Below are 19,478 nucleotides of genomic sequence, written 5' to 3' on the forward strand. Positions count from 1 at the left end.
CAACTCCAAGTAGTTCAAGATTCCTATGGTCAAGATTTTAGTTGCTTGAAAATAGGAACAGAAAACTGATTTTGCTTCCCCCCTTCTCACAAGAACAGTCTTTGTCAAGACAAGCTGGAGTCTTTTCATATTGTCTTCCAACCAAAAATAAATAAATAAATAAATAAAAGGAGACATATTTAGTGTTTGTGCATCTTCTAATCAGACACTATTAATCATTTCTTTTAAAATTAAATTACCTACCTCACTGGGGTGTTGTGAGGATTAATTCATTAGTGTTTGTAAAGCACTTTGAGATCCTCAGGTCAAAGGCGCTATAGAAGTGCAAAGTAGTAGTATTATTACTAGATTCTTTGCTTATTTAAGGAACTTCACAATCCTTTAAAACCTAACTCTCTGTTATGATTGAGACATCTATTTGTAAAACCCTGCCATTTATGCACATTACTTTTAATTCTTTTTGGATATATAAACAGGGATAGGATGTTTCAAAACAGACGATTTTAAATGTCTAACTTTGATCTACGAATGGACAGAGAGAGTAAAGGAAAATCTAGTGTGACAAATTTTAACATAAAATTTTAGTGAGAAATCTTGTCAATCGGATTTAGAAGTGTGCCTAAGCTGTACCCAAAACAAAACAAAACCCACTTTAATCTCAAGAGTCTGCAATGAGAAATTCCTTTCTTCAAAGAGAAAAGGAAAACAATTTTCAAATCAACTAAGCTTGAAAAGGGGTACTGAGCTTATAAATTACATTACATGGGTATACATGCAATTGTCATTTAAAACAGTTTTATTTAAACCACAGTAACAGTATTAGTATGACCTGATGTCAAAATAACTCAACAGCTTTTTCTTTAAACTAGCCTCCCACCCCCAATTACGCAAAGCAAACTAAGCATTGAGAAGAGATCAAAGCAATTTTCCTTTATGGAGTTTTAAGAGAAAAAAAATGAGGGCCAAGGCTTCAAAACCAGTTAAAATCTTGAATTAACACCACTTCCCACTCCTTTCTCTAACCAAATCTAACAAAGCGCTGTGTTTTTATAGTCAAAACAACACACACACACACACACACACACACACACACACACACACACACACACACAAAGCTAAGAGAAGCAGAGCCATCTATCCATTGGGATATTCTGCTTGATAAACATTAAGGAAAAAAAAAAAAAGTCAAAATCCTCTGATGAAATACTCGAGTGCAATACAAGTTCTAGCCCCAAAAGCAAACTGAAATTTAGATGTATTAAACTTTCAACACTTACCTCCTGCTCCTGCTGAAAGATGACGACTCTACCACCTTTATCTCCTGTTGCTAGCAATTCTCCAGAATGATTAAATTCTACCGTAGAAATTATATCTGCTGTATAATTGAAACAAAAACGAAGAAGAAATGATTTTCGTTTTTCTTTCCCAACTTACACAGAACTTAGCATGTTTTCCCTAACACATTCCAGGCCTACAGATGAACCTACCATCAGAAATAAGTAAATCTAAGGTTCTCTCATGAATATTTTAGTTCTCCAAAAACACATTCTCTCTAGAATAGATCAGTACGAATCTATTGTAACAGGAATACAAATTATACTTAAATACTAGTGGTTTACTGCTATCTCACTAAAATCATGAGTGTAATCAACAATTTGTGAAACATTTTCTTTTCTTTTTTTTTTTTTTTTAAATTTTTTTTTCAACATTTTTAATTTATTTTTGGGACAGAGAGAGACAGAGCATGAACGGGGGAGGGGCAGAGAGAGAGGGAGACACAGAATCGGAAACAGGCTCCAGGCTCCGAGCCATCAGCCCAGAGCCTGACGCGGGGCTCGAACTCACGGACCGCGAGATCGTGACCTGGCTGAAGTCGGACGCTTAACCGACTGCGCCACCCAGGCGCCCCTTGTGAAACATTTTCTAATAGGACCATTAACCATTATAATAATTATCTTGATAATTTCCCTTCTTATATACTCTTGATAAGCTTCTTTACGCGAACCCAAAGGTGGCCTGTGGAACTAAGGCAGATATAACTAAAATGGGGGAAATTTTTAAATGTAAAAGTAACTTTAGATGAAATTTTAACAGTCATAAATCAATATTCAAATTATGGCCTCTCAAACAAAAGTCTGCAAACAGAACACACACACATCAGGAACACTTTGTGCTATGCACCGTCAATATGCACAGCTCTTCTTGTGGCTCCCAAACACCACACAGGCTACTAGAAGCAGTCCTTTTACACCCGAAGTCAGTGCTAATTTCACAGTAAATTCAAATAAAATTATAGGGTATTTCACTTGCTTATTGACACCAGAGTCATTTTTCTAAGGGAAAAAAATCTAAGTTACAGAATTAGGTATTAAGATAAAGCAACTACACTGGAAAAATTCACCACTGTTACTAACAAGTTCTTCACTATAAGGCATTATGCCAAATTAGGAAAGATTTCATCATATGCAATTTAAATAAACTTTTTTTTTTTTTACAAGAGAAAGGCCATTTTCTGACCTATATTAGCTCACTATCACAATTTAAGAATGTTGATTTGCTATAATAAAGAACGCTATACACCTTCAATTTTAAAAATTACTGACCAACGTATCTTTACTAATAACCTGTCCAACACTCCATTTTATAGTTTTCTTTTTAGTGATTTTTCCAAGAACAGCTTGATTTTGGAAAGCTTTCTTTGCTTCCTTCATTGTCTAGGTCCAAGGCACTTTACCTTTTTGGAATACTCTGAGAGCCTACTGAAAGTTACACGTGTCGTGCCAAAAAACTGCATGCTTAAGTGCACACAAAAATGTGCATGTAATTTCAGAAGGTGTGGACAGCACCCCACTTCCACATTAAAAACCTTATCCCAGGGGTGCCTGGGTGGCTCAGTTGGTTGGGCGACCGACTTCGGCTCAGGTCATGATCTCGCAGTTTTTGAGTTCGAGCCCCACGTCGGGGTCTGTGCTGACGGCTCAGAGCCTGGAGCCTACTTCAGATTCTGTCTCTCCCTCTCCCTACCCCTCCCATGCTCATGCTCTGTGTCTCTCTTGTCTCTCAATAATAAATCAATGTTAAAAAAAAATTAAAAACAAAAAACAAAAAAAACCACCTCATCTCAGAAGCCCACCGTGGTCAGCGGTATCAGGAGGAAAAAATAAATTTAGTGTTCGTATATGTAACATAAAAGTGTGAAACTGAATATATCAGACTAATCTGTAAAGACAAACATAATTATTTAAAAAGCCATTCTATTTTGCTCATCAAGATTAAGTGTACTCTTAATCCCCTTCACCTATTTCATCCATTCCCCCACCCACCTCCCCTCTGACATGCTTTAAGTGAGTATCCTCAGTTATTTTTTTTCTTTTTCAACAACATTTTTTACTTGAAGCATACTTAAGAATACAGGGTTCTAAAATATATAAATATATACTTTAAAATATATGTATACATTTTTCTAATACATATATTCATATATAAATATGTACATATATATAAATATATACACATATATACATATATATGTGTGTGTATATATATAAAACATTCCATCCAAGAAAAACAGAATACACATTTTCTTCAAGTACACACAGGGGAATCCCCCAGTTAAATCACATAAAAAAGAGACCTAACGAATATGACAAATTTAAGAACCCTTGAATCATACCAAGTACATTTCCCAATCACAACGGCACAAAACTAAATATCAGCAATAAAACAAAGCTGGAAAAGCTACAATGTAATTATTAAATATTTAATATGTAAATATTAAACAACATACTGTTGCACAAGCAATGAGCCAAATGAGAAATCACACATAAAAGCCATTCATTGGGTGCTCTGTATTCTGTAGTGAAGGTTTAAAACCATACAAGAGCCCTGCACTTAAAGTACATTAGGGTACACTTTGAGAGAGAAAATAAAGAGAAGCTAACAATAGCAGACACAATATATGGAGTCACTTCTTACCTGAAGGTCAGGTTCTTTTTAAAATCAGGGAATAAGGTTAAAAACCATACATCATAAAAATTACCTTTAAATTCAAACCACTCAGACAAGCATCACTTTGGAGACGCAAATTCTTTCTCTTGTCAGTCCAGCTCAGCCAGCTTGCCCCAGTGCATTGCTAGCTTATGGTTTCTTTAGCTAATGCACCAGATGAACTAGTTAATTTGCATACAAAGTCATGCTGCACCAAAAATACTTCTCTTTGACTCTCAACTTGGTGAAATGCTCACACCTAACACCAACACCAGATTCACTTTCCTGTTCACACAATGGAATAACAGGCAGAGTTGGCTCAGTATTTAAATTACTTCATCTTTTTCCCAAATTGTTGCGTTCACCTAAATTAAAGAAATTACAACTCTTGTTAGTTAGATGAGCTGTTATGGCTGTAACTTAATAAAGGATAAGTCAATGATCAGTATAATTAGCCTGACTAGCCTTCCTGCTGAGCACTGGAAAGCAAGAGGGACTTGCTGAAAGATGTGCTTAATTTCCAATGGGGGAGAAATCTTATCCTTCTAAAGTGACCTGGACAGGAGAAAAATCTAGAGATGATTAAGTCAACAGGGAGGTCATTATAATAGTACTGAAGAGATGTGGGATAGGAATGGTGGTGATAGGATTCTGTATCTATGTTATCCTCAGAAGACAGAACAAGAATCAAGTAATAAAACAGTAGGCTTTATTATAATACCCCAAGGTGCTAAAGATAGTACTGGTTATAGCTGGTTATAATGCAGTCACTGAATCTGTGACAGGGTGGGGAAGAAAAGAGAAGTGTGTCTGTGTGCATGTAAGAGAGAGAAGGGAGGAGGAAAAGAGAAGGGAGGAGGAAAAGAGAAGGGGAGGGAAGAAGAGAAACAGACTAGTGTTTTAGCGCCAACTGTAACAGGAATAAGGCGACATCTGTTCTTACAATGGTCACTTATCCCAGGAATGGCTATTTTACAACTAGAACTCCAAAGAAAGTGATGTCATAAATGCTTAATACTGAAGCAGCTTCACAGCAAGGGTACAAAATTTTAACAGGAACACTTGAGACAGGCCGAGGAATCCTAGAAACAAAACTAACCACCAGCCTATCAAAAAAAAAAAGGGGCCAAGAACCAAAGATACTATATACCACAGAAGTCAACCCACTCTAAATCACTGAGGTAAATCACTGAGGAAGGAAAATATTGGGTGAAAGGCATACAACTTTCTCTATTTATACACACTTTATTATTATTATTTTTTTAGCGTTTATTTTTGAGAGAGACAGAGTACAAGTGAGGGAGGGGCCAAGAAAGGGGGAGACACAGAATCTGAAGCAGGCTCCAGGCTCTGAACTGTGAGCACAGAGCCCAATGCGGGGCTCGAACTCATGAACTGTGAGATCGTGACCTGAGCCGAGGTCAGACGCTGTATCGACTGAGGCACCCAGGCACCCCTCAATTTATAGATATTCTTAAAAAAAATTTTTTTTTAATGTTTATTTATTTCTAAGACAGAGACAGAGCATGAGTGGGGGAGGGGCAGAGAGAGAGGGAGCCACAGAATCCAAAGCAGGCTCCAGGCTCCGAGCTGTCAACACAGAGCCCAAAGCGGGGCTCGAACTCACAAACCGTGAGATCATGACCTGAGCCGAAGTCGGTCACTTAACAGACTGAGCCACCCAGGTGCCCCCATTTATAGATATTCTTAACACATTGGTGTCTGTTATTTTTCATCTTGCTAAAAGCCAATGAATTAAGAGAAAATCTGAGAAACAGCCAACCAAGCCACTGCTTAGCTGAACAGTGTAAAGCAACAAACAACAAAAATCAAAGAACAAAAACTTCCTCTTTTAAGGGAAAAAAAAAAAAAGATTATTTCCTATGGCCAATAAAATGTTATTTCACAATGAAAAAACTGTCCTTGTTAATCTTTTTATAAGAACATCAGTCAGTTGCCCTACTATGCCCGAAGTCAACACAGAGCAATTTTAGGCATAGATCGAATTCCAGGCAACAGCACTTAAAAGGCACAAATTTTTAGTAAGAAAACTTAATATACACAATGTTTTTGACTCATTAAATCTTATAAAATCAAGGATTAAAATGTATTCTATAAAATGGAATTCTCATTTCTTCCAACCCTTTCCTTTCTTTGTAAACCACTGGCAGCCAGGTTTCATTCTCGGAAGCTGAAATCACTGCTTTCTTCTGGGGGCAGAGTGGTGGTTGGTGGCAGTACGAGTGACAACAGTAGTATTACTGGTCTGTTTTTATTTCACCAGGCACAACATTTCTTGTTACCTGTCTTCCCTATTTCCTAAGTGGTATAATAAACAGAACAGGGTACAGCCAGAAAACTAGCAGATGGTATATATCAATAGTAGTAATTAACAAAAATTACTATGTATTAGGTGAGCAAATAATTATTAGCTCTGACATGTGGGTGAGGGTGAGAATGAGGGTTAGGGGTTAGCTTCTGCTTCTGGCCATGAGGGAGAGACTAAGACAATCTGGATGCATCCTCTTGCTGGGAAGGACTAGAAAACAACAAAAATGTTGTCGGACTGTGAACCCTTAGACAAGAGAAAGAAGTGAGTCATATTTAATGCCCTTTACTTTCTGGACAGGGCAGTCAGACAGACAGAGCAGCAATCTCACTTAGTTGTGGAGACAGAAACTGGGGGTTATGGAAAACAGAAATCAGGGGGAATTTGAAGCAGAGCACAGAAAGAGAGAGGACACTTGGGTTCTTTAATTGAATCTGAGCATTTGTGGTGACACTCCACAAGGCCTAGAAAAGAACCACTAGAAAGCTTTTGAGGGCTCAGAACTATTAGGGGATCCCTACCAGCTGGAGTAGAGAAACCTCATAATTAATGAAGCACCAAGTAAAGTCTTCAGAAGAGCATCACCTTAGTAAGTGGAACTACATCAACACAAAAGACTGAATTTGTCCTAACAAAGCTAAAAACAGACTTTGAAAGAATCAGATGTATCTCAAACAACTTAACTATGTGCTAGAACAAAACCCAATACTCAACAATGTAAATTCACAACGTTTGGCATCTAATCCAAAATCACCAGTTATGTAAAGCAGCAGCAATATGTGACCCATAACCAGAAGGACCCGAAATGACAAAAATGATGGAATTAAGGTCCTATCAGACAAGAACCTTAAAACAACTATTGTAAATATGCTCCAGAACACAGAATGAAGTATAAACATGTTGAGAAACGTAAGAGAAAAGACAAGGAACATCTAGAAATGAAAAATACACTACCTGAAATGAAGATACACTGGGTGGCATTAACCAACTAGATACTGCAGTAGGAAAGATCAAGAACTCAAAGGGCTATTATAGGGGGGAGGAAAAAAAAAAAAAAAGCAAGAGCAAAGCAGGAAAAAAGAACAAAGACCTGACTTGTAAGATAATATCAAGTGTTCTACCATGTGGATCACTGCAGTCCCAGAAAAAAAAAGGTGGAAAATACTGAAAAACAAAATAAAAAAGCCCTCCACCAATATGTAAATGTGAGCATGACGACACTCTATGTAGAATAATCACAATAGATCAGTTATAAATGCAGACTTATACAGGTACACAATAGTGGTAACTCAAAAAACATCAACAGCCTTGCACTGGTGACGTGACTGGAAAATCACGAAGAATTCTTTGTAAAATTCTAGTATTTCAAAGTACAATGTTCCCTTGATTTACATAGCACACATCAGTATATATATTAAACCCATGCAAAATACTATGTGATAAATAAAACAGATTTTAGGCTTAGAAAATATTAGTAAGTTTTTTCCAGCACCAAAAGCATTTGGCAGAATATTCTAAGTCATGCAGACCATGGGACGATTTTTTCTTGTTCAAGATTGTCCTGCAAACTGCCAAAGAGCTAGCACACTTGGCCCATGCCTAGTAAATGCCACTAATGCTTCCAACCACTGGTTAAATTAAGTAAAAAGAAATTCAGTATGACAGAGTTTATAATATGTATATAATGATAAAAAGTAAGCTAAAGACGTTAACAGCCATGAATCTTTCCACATATTTTTACTATATATATTTTAGGGTTTTAGAAATAAAGGAATTGACAAAAATTGTAACTACAGCAGAAGACTGACATCCCTCTCCATGCCTGACAGATCAAAAAAGGGAGAAGGGAAGAAGGGGGAGGGGAGGAGAAAGTATACACACTTGAAAGATCAAACTGATACACACATACAGAGAACTTTATACCAATACAGAAGAACATGTATCTTCCAAAGAGCTATGCAATTAAAAAACTCATACACTGAGCCACAGACAGTCCCTTAAAGAATTCTAATTTCAAATTTAAAGACCACATTCTCTAACCACAATCAAATTAGCTCAAGATTAAGAACCACTGATTCTAACTAACCACTTGATAATCTTACAACTCTAAGGCAAAAGATAAAAACCAGTATTGCAATAAAAATACTTAAAAAGATTTACAGGAACCTAAGTATGAAAATATTTGTTTTTTGTTTTTGTTAAAAAAATAATATAGTGATCATTTTAACCAACTTAAAGAATAAAAAACCTGAAATCCCATCACTAAGAGATAACCGTAGATAATAACTAAACAGTCTTTCAACAAACGTGCAAACTGTAAAACAGGTAGAGATGTATTTATGTATACTATGATTTGTGTAAGATCTGCAATGGGATTTAACTCTTTTAATCACACAAACTGCTCTGTAAAAAAAAAGACAATCATCACTCTTAACCCCACTACGGACAGACTATGATTTTAGTATACATCCTTCCAAAGTTTGTCTATGTGTACCTTACATTCTCAGCACAAAAAAATAAAATCTATTTGTACTGAGAAAGAATGCTGCTTACATTATATCATGGAGATAAAAAAAAAAAAAGATATAAAGCATGTTTGATCTGATTTGTACACAACATAAATGAAAACAATCAGAGCATTATGGAATTTGTTTCCAAAGCTCAAGACAGGGAGGGAGACCAGGTTAACATGCCTATAACCATTACCGTAAGAGTAACATGAAAACCCTGACAACAGATGAATCTCTAAGTCATGAGTTATCACTACACACTATTTGAATGACTAAAATTAGGGGCGCCTGGGTGGCTCAGTCGGTTGGGCGTCCGACTTCAGCTCAGGTCACGATCTCGCGGTCCCTGAGTTCGAGCCCCGCGTCGGGCTCTGGGCTGATGGCTCGGAGCTTGGAGCCTGCTTCTGATTCTGTGTCTCCCTCTCTCTCTGCCCCTCCCCCGTTCATGCTCTGTCTCTCTCTGTCTCAAAAATAAATAAACGTTGAATGACTAAAATTAAAAAAAAAAAAAAAAAAGATGACAATGCCTGATAAATAAATATCACCTTTCCTCTCCCCAATCCTTTACCCCTTCTGTATGTAGTCCATCGGGGGGAAAAATGTATATTAGATCTCTAGAGGGGTATAAATACATCAGAAGAAGCATATATATATATAGACAATGAAAGAAAAATGTGACTTTTACACAATAACTAAAGACAAGTGGCTAAGAAAAATACCTGTATTTCCAAAAACAGCTCATACAACATGGGGAAGACCATTCACAGAAGAGCAATACTCATAAAATATAATAAAATATCCACTCAAATTAATTTTTTTATTTATTTTTGAGAGAGAGGGAGAGAAAATATGAATATGAATGAATATGAGCAGGGGAGGGGCAGAGAGAGATGGGGAGACAGAATCTGAAGCAGGCTCCAGGCTCTGAGCTGTCAGCACAGAGCCCGATGTGGGGCTTGAACCCACAAACCACTAGATCATGACTTGAGCCAAAGTCTGATGCTTAACCAACTGAGACACCCAGGGGCCCCTCAAATTAATTTTTAAAGAACACACCATTTTCTATCTCTTAATCCAGAGGAAAAATATAAATTGCTCTACCTGCACTGTAGAGAAGTACATCTTGTTATTTTGGAAAACTATTTCATAATTTATACCAACAGCCACAAAGCATTCATTCTCTTGGAACTTCATGTCAGTTCCAGAAATCATCCTACTATAATAATCCAAAAATTTTATTTTACTTTAAATTTTTTAAATGTCTATTTACTTCTGAGAGAGAGAGAGGAAGAGAGAGCGAGCTGGGGAGGGGCAGAGAAAGAGGGAGACACAGAATCCAAAGCAAGTTCCAGGCTCTGAGCTGTCAGCACAGAGCCCGACGCAGGGCTCAAACTCATGGACTGTGATGTGAGATCATGACCTGAGCTGAAGTCAGACACTGAACCGACTTGAGCCACCCAGGCGCCCCAATAATCCAAACATTAAAAAAAAAAAAAAAAAGTATAAAGATGCTCACTGATGTCTAGACCATTAAAGAATAGAAGAATAAGAATACAAGGGAAACATCAGATGTTCTTATTTTGCCAATATCTTTTCACATTTTGCTCTAATTTTTCTTTAAATCCTCCTCCCTTTTCACACTTTCCCTTGGCCCTTCATTAACTACTAGGTAAAAACAGTAAGACACCTGGAGATGTAGTCTCAGCTCTGCTATTAATAATTCGACCTTGAGTGGGGCACCCGAGTGGCTCAGTCAGTTAAGTGTCCAACTCTTGATTTTTGGCTCAGGTTATGATCTCAAGGTTTGTGAGAGCGAGCCCCACATCAGGTTCTGCACTGACAGCCCGGAGCCTGCTTGGGGTTGTCTCTCTCTGCTCCTCCCCTGCACCTCCTCTCACTCACTCATTCACTCAAAATAAATAAATAAACTTAAAAAAAATAATTCGACCATAAGTTAATTGTGAACTTCAAAATTGGCAATGAAATTTCATTTGCCAAGAAACACTGAAAGATGATTTCTCTCTTCAGAGAATTTATCTTTCACAGAGCATATAACACGTATTCAGACACTTAATACATTTAGGGGAGGAAGAAAACAGAATGATGGCTGGAGAAAAATAACGTGCTTTTATCAGGAAACTTCAAATATGGAAAATTAAAGACCTGTAAGACAACACGTCTGCAAAAACTGCGTTAACTCCACCCATGACCATGGATCTCTGTCAGGGACCTCACTCTGACAAAAACTGATCTCAGATTTATTTCTTTGTAACCTGGAATTCACAACAATAGTGACTTAATGAAAGTTACTTTCTGTAAGTTATAAGCCAATCAATGTGAAAACAGAATGGGACTGAAGCAATGAAGCATGATTCTGCTCTGCTCAACTCCCGCCGCTGCTACAGCAGGAAACTATGGTGCTGGATATGCTCGTATCATTGGAAACTACTCACTACACTTCTATGAGATAGGGTCTTTCTCACTTTTATACATAAAAGTCACAAACTACTTAACTGCAAGTGATGATACATATACACATAGCAGAGAAGTTCTCCATTTTTCAAAACACCTGGGGAGTTTTCAAACATCACTGAACAAAAGCTACACAGCATAAGAATTAACTGAGCTGGATCTTTATTTTCCATAAATTAATTTTAGCCTAATTTTAGATTTACATTAAGAGTTGCAAAGACGGTACAGAGAGTTCCCATACACCTTCACCTTACATTGCTATGGTTTACCGGTCACAAATGAAGAACCAACACTGGAATATTAACTGAACTCCACACTTTATTCAGATTTCAGTCATCTTTCCCTAGTACCTTTTTTTCAGTTCCAGGATCCCATGTAGGATTCCATATTGTATTTAGTCATCTTGTCTCTAGCTTCCTCCGGTCTGTGACACTTTCTCTTCGGTGGTGACCTTGACAGTTTTGAAGAGTAATGGCCAGGTGCTTTACAGCATGTCCCTAAATTTGATATTGTTTTTCTCCTGGCCACACTGCCATTATGGCTTATTGGCAGGAAGATCACAGAGACGAAATGTCATTCTTACTACATCATGCGAAGTTACATCTTATCAATATGGACTTATTGATGATAACCTAGATTATCTGGCCATGATGCTGTTTGCCAGGTTTCTCCACTATAAAGTACCCGTCCCCCAGTAAGGTACTCTGGTAGGAAGTTATTAAGCGCAGCCTACATTTAAGGGATGGAGATATTAAGCACTACTGCCTTGAGGAGGAATATCTACATATTCAGAATTCTTCTCTAGGGGAAATGTGTCTTTTCTCTCCCACTTCTTTATTTACTTATCAGTATGAACTCATATTTATTTATTTCATATTTTGGGTTATAATCATACTATGAAGTTTACTGTATTGTTCAAATTATTCCAGATTTGGCCATTGAGAGCATTCAGGTTGGCTCCTGGGTCCCTTTGTGGGATGTTCCCATCCTTCTGGGTTTTTTTTTTAAGCACTTCAGGAACTTTAAAAAAATGTAACTTTCATATATTCTGAGTATTACCACAAATTAAACATGACTTCTAACTTCTTCATTCTATAGTTACACACTAAAGTTTAAGAACTGAACTTTCTCGGTGAGTTCTGAAGAGAAGAATAAACAATACTGGGAACAAAAGGAGTAAACACAGTAAAGGTCAGCACCATAACTAATTCTTATCCATGAAGTATCTGATCCAGAGGAAGATATCTGTGCTGAAACAGATTTCTCATTTGATCAACTGAGGTTCTAAAACTTAAATTGTATGTTAGCTTTCTTAGAAGTTTTAACATATGCCTGGCAACTTGAACCTCAGAATATTAATCTCCTGGTATTCACTGTTCTTTTCTTTTCAGATGTTGGAGAGGTAGGGATGAGAACACAGTGGGTATACTCATCACCTTTATCTCTGCTAAAGTCAAAATGTTCTGGCACACAATAGCACAGAAATTAATTCTCATTTTGATCTGATCTGCTTCAACACTCAGAGCTCCAAGCATGCTAATTTGAGGGTACCTGCGTGGCTCCGTTGGTTAAGCATCCAACTCTTGATTTTGGCTCAGGTCATGATCTCACAGTTGTGAGATCCAGCCGTGCACTGGGCTCTGCCCTGGATACAGAGCCTGCTTAAGATTCTCTCTCTCCCTCTGTCTCTGCGCCCACCCCCATCCCTGCACACGTACCCTCTCTCAAAAAAAAAAAAAAAAAAAAAAAAAAAAAAGTAAATTAAAAGCATGCTATTATGTCTGGACACAATCTATTATCATGATCTTTTCTCCTTTATTAGTTCAATATACCATAACACAGCAAACACTGAATTTTAGGAATGACCCCACATAGCTATTAAAATATGATTAACTCAAATTTCTTCTCAAAGGCAACTAACTACTCCCCAATGTAAGAAAGTATTTTCCTGGATAATACATCTATAAAATGCTAGTTTCTTGCTGAAGGGGTAGACTAGCTTTAGGTTACTTCCCATTATGATGCTCCTTTATCACTGTTGACCTCTAGAGGGAGCTCAAAGTTTTTGTTACCTTTTCTGAAAGGTCAGGTCCACCCCTTCCACTAAAGTGCGCTGTTCAAGATTTAAGAACATTTTATTTCGGCCTAAAAAGCAAGTGAAGTATGTGCCATCCTTTTAGGAATCTCTTGCTCCTATGAAGTAAGTAAGGCTTGACCTACTCACCTGCTCTTGGGGAAGTGGGGCCCAACCATTTCTTCCTCTCTCCCTTCCAGACCACCCTGAAGTTTTCTTGCCTACTTGGCACTGACTGGGGGTTATTACCATAACCTGAGAGGCTGAAAGGAGGATGGCTATAAGAACTGGCACCTAATGTTCCCCCTTGCTGACTTGTTACTTTCAGTGGGGCAGGCCAGTGTGTCGATCTTTCTCATGTCAGGGCACACAAAGAATACACTGTTTGTAAGGCACGCTAGTGTAAAGATAAGATTAGGCTGTTCATGTCTGCTCAGGAACTCTAGTCAGCAAAGCACCCCCCATCCAGCTCAGCATGCACCCCACAGGAACTGAGGGATCACTGTCTTAGCATACCTGTAATACATTCTTGGGGCCGTATCTATAAGAAACCTGTGCAGGAAATGATGAGAAGTCAGACTGGACATTTCTTCACTTCACCTGCCTGTTAAGACCCTGAGGAAGTAACTAAGGCTCTTAAAGATTCAGTTTCCTCATCTTTAAATACCTATCTCACAGAGTAGCTTTGAGGGCTAAACAAGCAATACATGTAAAGAAATGAACCTTGAATCAGGCACGTGATAGGCAGGAGATGTTGGCTGGGCTTTGGGCTTTGCTGCACAAAGCAGAAGCAAGCATTGTAACCTTACCTGTTTCTAGGCTATTGAGGCCAATCTAGCTTAGGTAAAGTTCTCCAAATGGTCCAGCAAAGCTCCCTGGAGACTGAGGCTGAAGCCCAAAGTAGTAAAGTGTCATAACTGCCCTGCTTTGCTGCTTCTCTGCATATACAGATACTCTCGACCTAAGACGGGGTTACAGCCCAATAAACCCATCATAAGCTGAAGTGCACGTAAATGCACCTAACTTACCAAACATCGTAGCTCAGCCTAGCTTACCTTAAATGTGCTCAGACCATTTACATTAGCCTATAATTGGGAAAATTATCTAATTCAAAGTCTGTTTTGATAATGTGTTAAATAGCTCATTAAGTTATTGAATAACTATACTGAAAGTGAAAAACAAAATGATTATATGATAGATACGGAATCACTGTTAAGCATATTCGCTGTTTACCCTTGTGATCACATGGCCAACTGGGAGCAAATACCCTACCATCTATTGCTAGCCCAGGAAAAGATCAAAATTCAACGTTCAGTTTCTAGGAATGCATACTGCCTTCGTACCATCATAAAGCTGAAAAATCGTAGGTCAAACCATCATTAAGTCAGCGACCGTCTGTACACTCAAGAAGCCTCAGGCTGCAGGTTAAGATTCTGTACTCCCAGGTCTCTGGACTAAAATATCACTTTGATTACATTATGATTTTCAACAATAAAGTAAGTGCTAACAGCCTTTTTAAACACCTTTTTTCAACCTCTGACTCAGTGAACAGGAACATGTTATGTGATAGGCTCAAAAAAGACCACTGGCTATTGATGCTCATACAGAACCTACATTGTAATGTTGCCATGAGAGTCAGGGTCCATAGGGTAATTTCCAGAGATGTGTTCTGGAACCAGTCTCCCTTCTTTTTAACTTGTTCCTGGATAATCTGATATCATGTTTGGATAAAATGGAATGGAACCATACCCTCCTGCAACAAAGAACAGAAAGATAAACAGTTGCTAATACATTTACTCTACAGGTGTGATCGTAACAAACAAGCCTTGGTGTATTTATGTTATATATAATGTTAGAATGAAGAACTTGAAACTGACCATTCTAAACCTAAAGTGACCATCTTTATTAGATGTTCACTAACTTTTAAGTGGCTCATAATTCAAACCACAAAGCAAATCACCTCATTAAAGTTGCCTTATCAAAATATAATCCAAATAGTTTCCATGGAGATTATACAAAGCAGTACTGCACAAAGCTTGTGCATCTATGTATGCATGCCTTAAGATATTTTTTAACTAGAATGGGTACCTGGTTATTAGTATCTGCCTAAAATATTTACAAACTAGGATTATTATGGCCATGCTAGAAGAACCAGAAAGCCCTTCACTGTCCATCTGTCTTGGCAGAGTCACACCCAACTCCACTTTGTTTTGACAGGATTCCTCCTGCTCACCTACAAACCCGGTACAAAGGGGAAGCCTATTTACAGAAAGAAGTTAGAGATCATTAAGGTATGTTACAGAAAATTTTACAGACTTTACCCCAATGGTTAAAGGGAGCTCACTGTGCCGTTTTAAATACGAGTAATCCAATTAGACGTGCCTTTAGATTACTCGGACTGAAGTGAAGAGAAGTGGGAACTGGGAGAAGGGTAAGCAGAGGGAAGTCTGGAGACCAATCTGGAGTCACTCCAGAAATCGGGGTAAGCAATGACAGTGATCTGAGCCAGGACAGTGCAGTAACAGTATTTTCATAAGTAGCAAACATCTAAAACGCACTTATTGTATGTTAGGTATTTAACCCTCACAACAAACCTATAAAGTTGGTTTTATTCATATCACCTGTTCCATTAACTAAACCATGGAGACACAAAGAGGGGACAGAAGTGTACAGATTTTAAAATACATTGATGAAGTATACGATGCAAGGCTTCTCAAGGCTTGATCACTGATAAGGTGTGGAGAGCTAAAGATGAAAGCAAGAAGAATAATGTCCAGGTTCTCATGGTGGTTGAATGTACTTAGGAACATTAATAGACTGATGTTTGCCTTATATCAAGTATTCTTTAATAGCGTGTAAATGGCAGGTTTAAAGAAAGAAGTTAACTTCCATTGGTCACGAATGATTTCACCAAAATTCTCAACCAAAAGGAATACATCACATACTACTACAAAAAAAAGACATTTAGTCCAGAAAATTCTTTTTCCCCATCTTTTCCCTTTTTCATCCTTTTTCTCTCAGCTGAGGCAGGTTAGTTTGTTCAAAGTGATACTCCTGACCAGTGCAAATTATATTTGCACTGCAATTCATGGTCTCTACTAAACTTTTTAAAATAATTGTAATCATGCTTTTCCAATGATTTGAGATTTTCACATGATTCCATTCTCAAAGATGCAATTTCTTTCATGAATCTCATTGAAAAATAAAGTTCTACATTAAAGGTTTTTCTCCATTTACTTGAACTAAAGATTTATTCCTCTAATTCTGGAAACTGGTGTTTTTTATAAATCTTGTGCACTTGTTTTGCTCATTTTTAGGACGGTCATTCCTTCCACAATATTTGAGTGAGCACCTACCACATGCTAGGGACTCTAGGTCAAGCTAGCATTTCTAGCTGCTGGGGGTACAAGAGTAAATAAATATCTCTGCCTTCATGGAACATACATGCTAGCGATGGAGACATAAACAAATAAATATAAAATGTATCAGGGCAGTATAAATAGAACAGAAATAAAAATAGAAAAATACAAAGACCAACAAGAGAATAAAAGTAATGAGGGTGGGGCATTATTTCAGGTAGAGTGGTCAGAGAAAGCCTCTCTGAGGAGGTAACTTAGGCAGAGACCAAACAGGGAATTAGTCATCCAAACCTGTAAAGGAAAGTATTTCAAGCAGGCAGCCTAAGTAGAAACGTTGCTATATTTGACAAGACTAATTACATAATAAGGTGGTAGAGGAGACAGAGCATTTGGCCGAGGCCAGATATACATACAGCCTCGTAGGCCATGGTAGAAGGACTGTGGCTTTGTTTTAAGAATGAGAAGTCCTTGCAGAATTTCTATCTTGTTTTAAAGTGATTATCTGTTGTGCGACTGCAGCACAAAATGGGGGGTGGGGGTGGGGAAGGAGAATGGTTCCTAAATTACTGCAGTAGCATAAGCAAAGATGATGATGGTCTGAGCTAAGGTGGTGGCCACAAAGATGGACAGATTCAGAACACATTCTGAAGAGAGCACTGCCAGAATTAACGGATGGATGGAGGTTATCAAAGGATGATTCCAAGGTCTAGGAACCCAGCCCAATGGAGGAAAAGCAGTGTCATTTACTGGCAAGAGACACACCAGCAAATAGCAGGTTCTGGTTAAGAAAGGAGCCAAGAATTTCATTTTTATAACTTTAGTATGGATTTCAACCACACATGCAGTAGAAATGTCACACGGGCAGCTAGATAGATTTGAGAGCAGTTTAGGGAAGGAAGGAGAGACATAAATTAAGGCATCATCGGCTAACAGAAGGCATTTAAAGACTAGATATGATTTCCTGGTGAATGATTACAGAAAACAAGAGGTGTGGCCTGAGGACTGGGCCTTGAGCTCTCCCGCACCTAGCACTAAGCTAGCTAGTAAAGGACACTGCACAGGGAACTACCAGTAAGGTAGGAAGAGCTTTTGCAGAAGCCAGGCAAAGTGTTTCTAAAAGGAGGCAGGGATGAACTGTGTCCAAAGAGTGTCCAGATCAAGTAAAGTGAGGGCTGAGAAGTAAGCTTGGATTTGGTGGCATGAAGATTCTCTGTGCGATTTCAACAAAAGCGGTTTCAGTGGATTAATTGTCCTTAAAATAAAAGCTGTTTTCTGTGGCTAGCTCTGGAGTTGAGCTGTAGGAGGCTGTAATCATTGCTCTGACACTCTGAAATTTAGCTTATGAAGGACATTCTCTTCAGATCTGCCATGAACGGAGATTTTCCCTTTTGTGTATCTTGGGTTATTCTGAGAAACAGAGGGTTAAACAAACAGGACTCTGAAGCTGATTCATCATGCTTCTGAGTTGCTGACTTCCCAGCTGCCCGGATATACTAAGAGTAGAATTTTTTCAAGAAAAGTACTCGAGTGACACACTTTCAATCATTACAAGCCTGAAAATTGCCATTCTGTTATCCTGCCTATGTGAAGTTTTAGCAATTTAAGATTCTTAGGTTGTAACAGCTTTCTCCTCAGGGTTTTCTAAATGCCACTCCACTATCTTTTAGCACCGTGCTGTCCAACAAAACTTTCTACTGTAACAGAAATGTTCTATTTTGCACTGTCCAACACGGTAGCCACTAGCCACGCATAGCTATTGAGCACTTAAACTGAGGAAATGAATTTGTTGTATTTTACCTAACGGATTTAACAGCCACACATAGTGCTAGCATACAGAAGACAAATGAAATGCTCATCTGATACACCTTCCTTTGCAGGTAACTTGTTTCTTGTCAGGATACTTGTACTATTTATTTCTATACCTTAAAGTTTTGAAATCTTTGAAATCCATTAGGCTATTCCTAGGTATGGATCTCATTTATTTTGCTTGGTATGCACTTTAATTATTTGTAGAAGAATATTAAAAGACCCTATCTCATGGGGGTTGTAGAGAATTTTAAATGAGTTTCAATGTGAAAAATACTTGGTACATAATAAGTGTTCAATAAATGTTAGCTATATATTCCCTGAGCCCTTTTGACCTGTTCTCTCTAGGAAAATTTTTACTGTTTCTCTGACTTTATCTTTTATATGTTTGCTCTGATCTCTCACTCTGAACCTTTATTATACATTGGATCTACTCTTTGTGTTTCTTATACTTATGCCTATATAATTTTCATCTCATTTTCTCCTCTGAACTGTGGGACTATTTCTAAAACCCTCTGCTACCACCTAAAAAGTTAACAGTTAAGAAGCACAAATTTCACTTAAGAACTCTTTCCTGCTCTCTGATTTTTTTTTTTGTTGTTGTTGTTCAAGTGTTCAGGAGTCTCCTTGAGAACAGTAATTAGTTGTTTTTTAAATTGCAACATTTTCTCTTGTTTTTTGAAATAAGTCCCTATCACAGGAAATCACCTGCTCACACTGGTCACCTTCTTTTAGACTGAGCCTGTATGTGTCCACCTTTTCATATGTTCATCTTTATACAGAAAGGTGTATGTTTATGTAACATTTGGGCATTGTCTTAGGTTAATCAGAAAACATTTAGAACCAAGTTCAATCCTCTAGGGTGGGGGTGTGTGTGTTCACATGGTTACTTCCTGTATTAGTTTCTCAACTGCTGCCTAACAAATTACCCCGAATTTAGC

At 37.9% G+C, this 19,478-nt stretch overlaps 1 protein-coding gene across 4 annotated transcripts in view; it reads right to left on the minus strand.

Moving 5' to 3' along the window:
• Positions 1–19,478, minus strand: part of PPP2R2A (protein phosphatase 2 regulatory subunit Balpha) — an 87,123-nt gene that overhangs the window by 35,868 nt on the left and 31,777 nt on the right. The window contains exons 2-3 of one of the 4 annotated variants that reach the window (XM_058720269.1): positions 14,987–15,125; positions 1,278–1,372 (exon numbers count right to left, since the gene is read on the minus strand). In XM_058720269.1, coding sequence (XP_058576252.1) covers positions 1,278–1,372; positions 14,987–15,002 — 111 coding nt within the window. In that variant the 5' untranslated portion in view covers positions 15,003–15,125. Of the gene's footprint in view, positions 1–1,277; positions 1,376–14,986; positions 15,126–19,478 lie in introns of all 4 variants that reach the window. The other 3 variants (XM_058720268.1, XM_058720267.1, XM_058720266.1) reach the window with 3 other exon arrangements.

Source organism: Neofelis nebulosa, chromosome 3 (assembly GCF_028018385.1).
Source record: "Neofelis nebulosa isolate mNeoNeb1 chromosome 3, mNeoNeb1.pri, whole genome shotgun sequence".
Classification (NCBI taxonomy): Eukaryota; Metazoa; Chordata; class Mammalia; order Carnivora; family Felidae; genus Neofelis; species Neofelis nebulosa.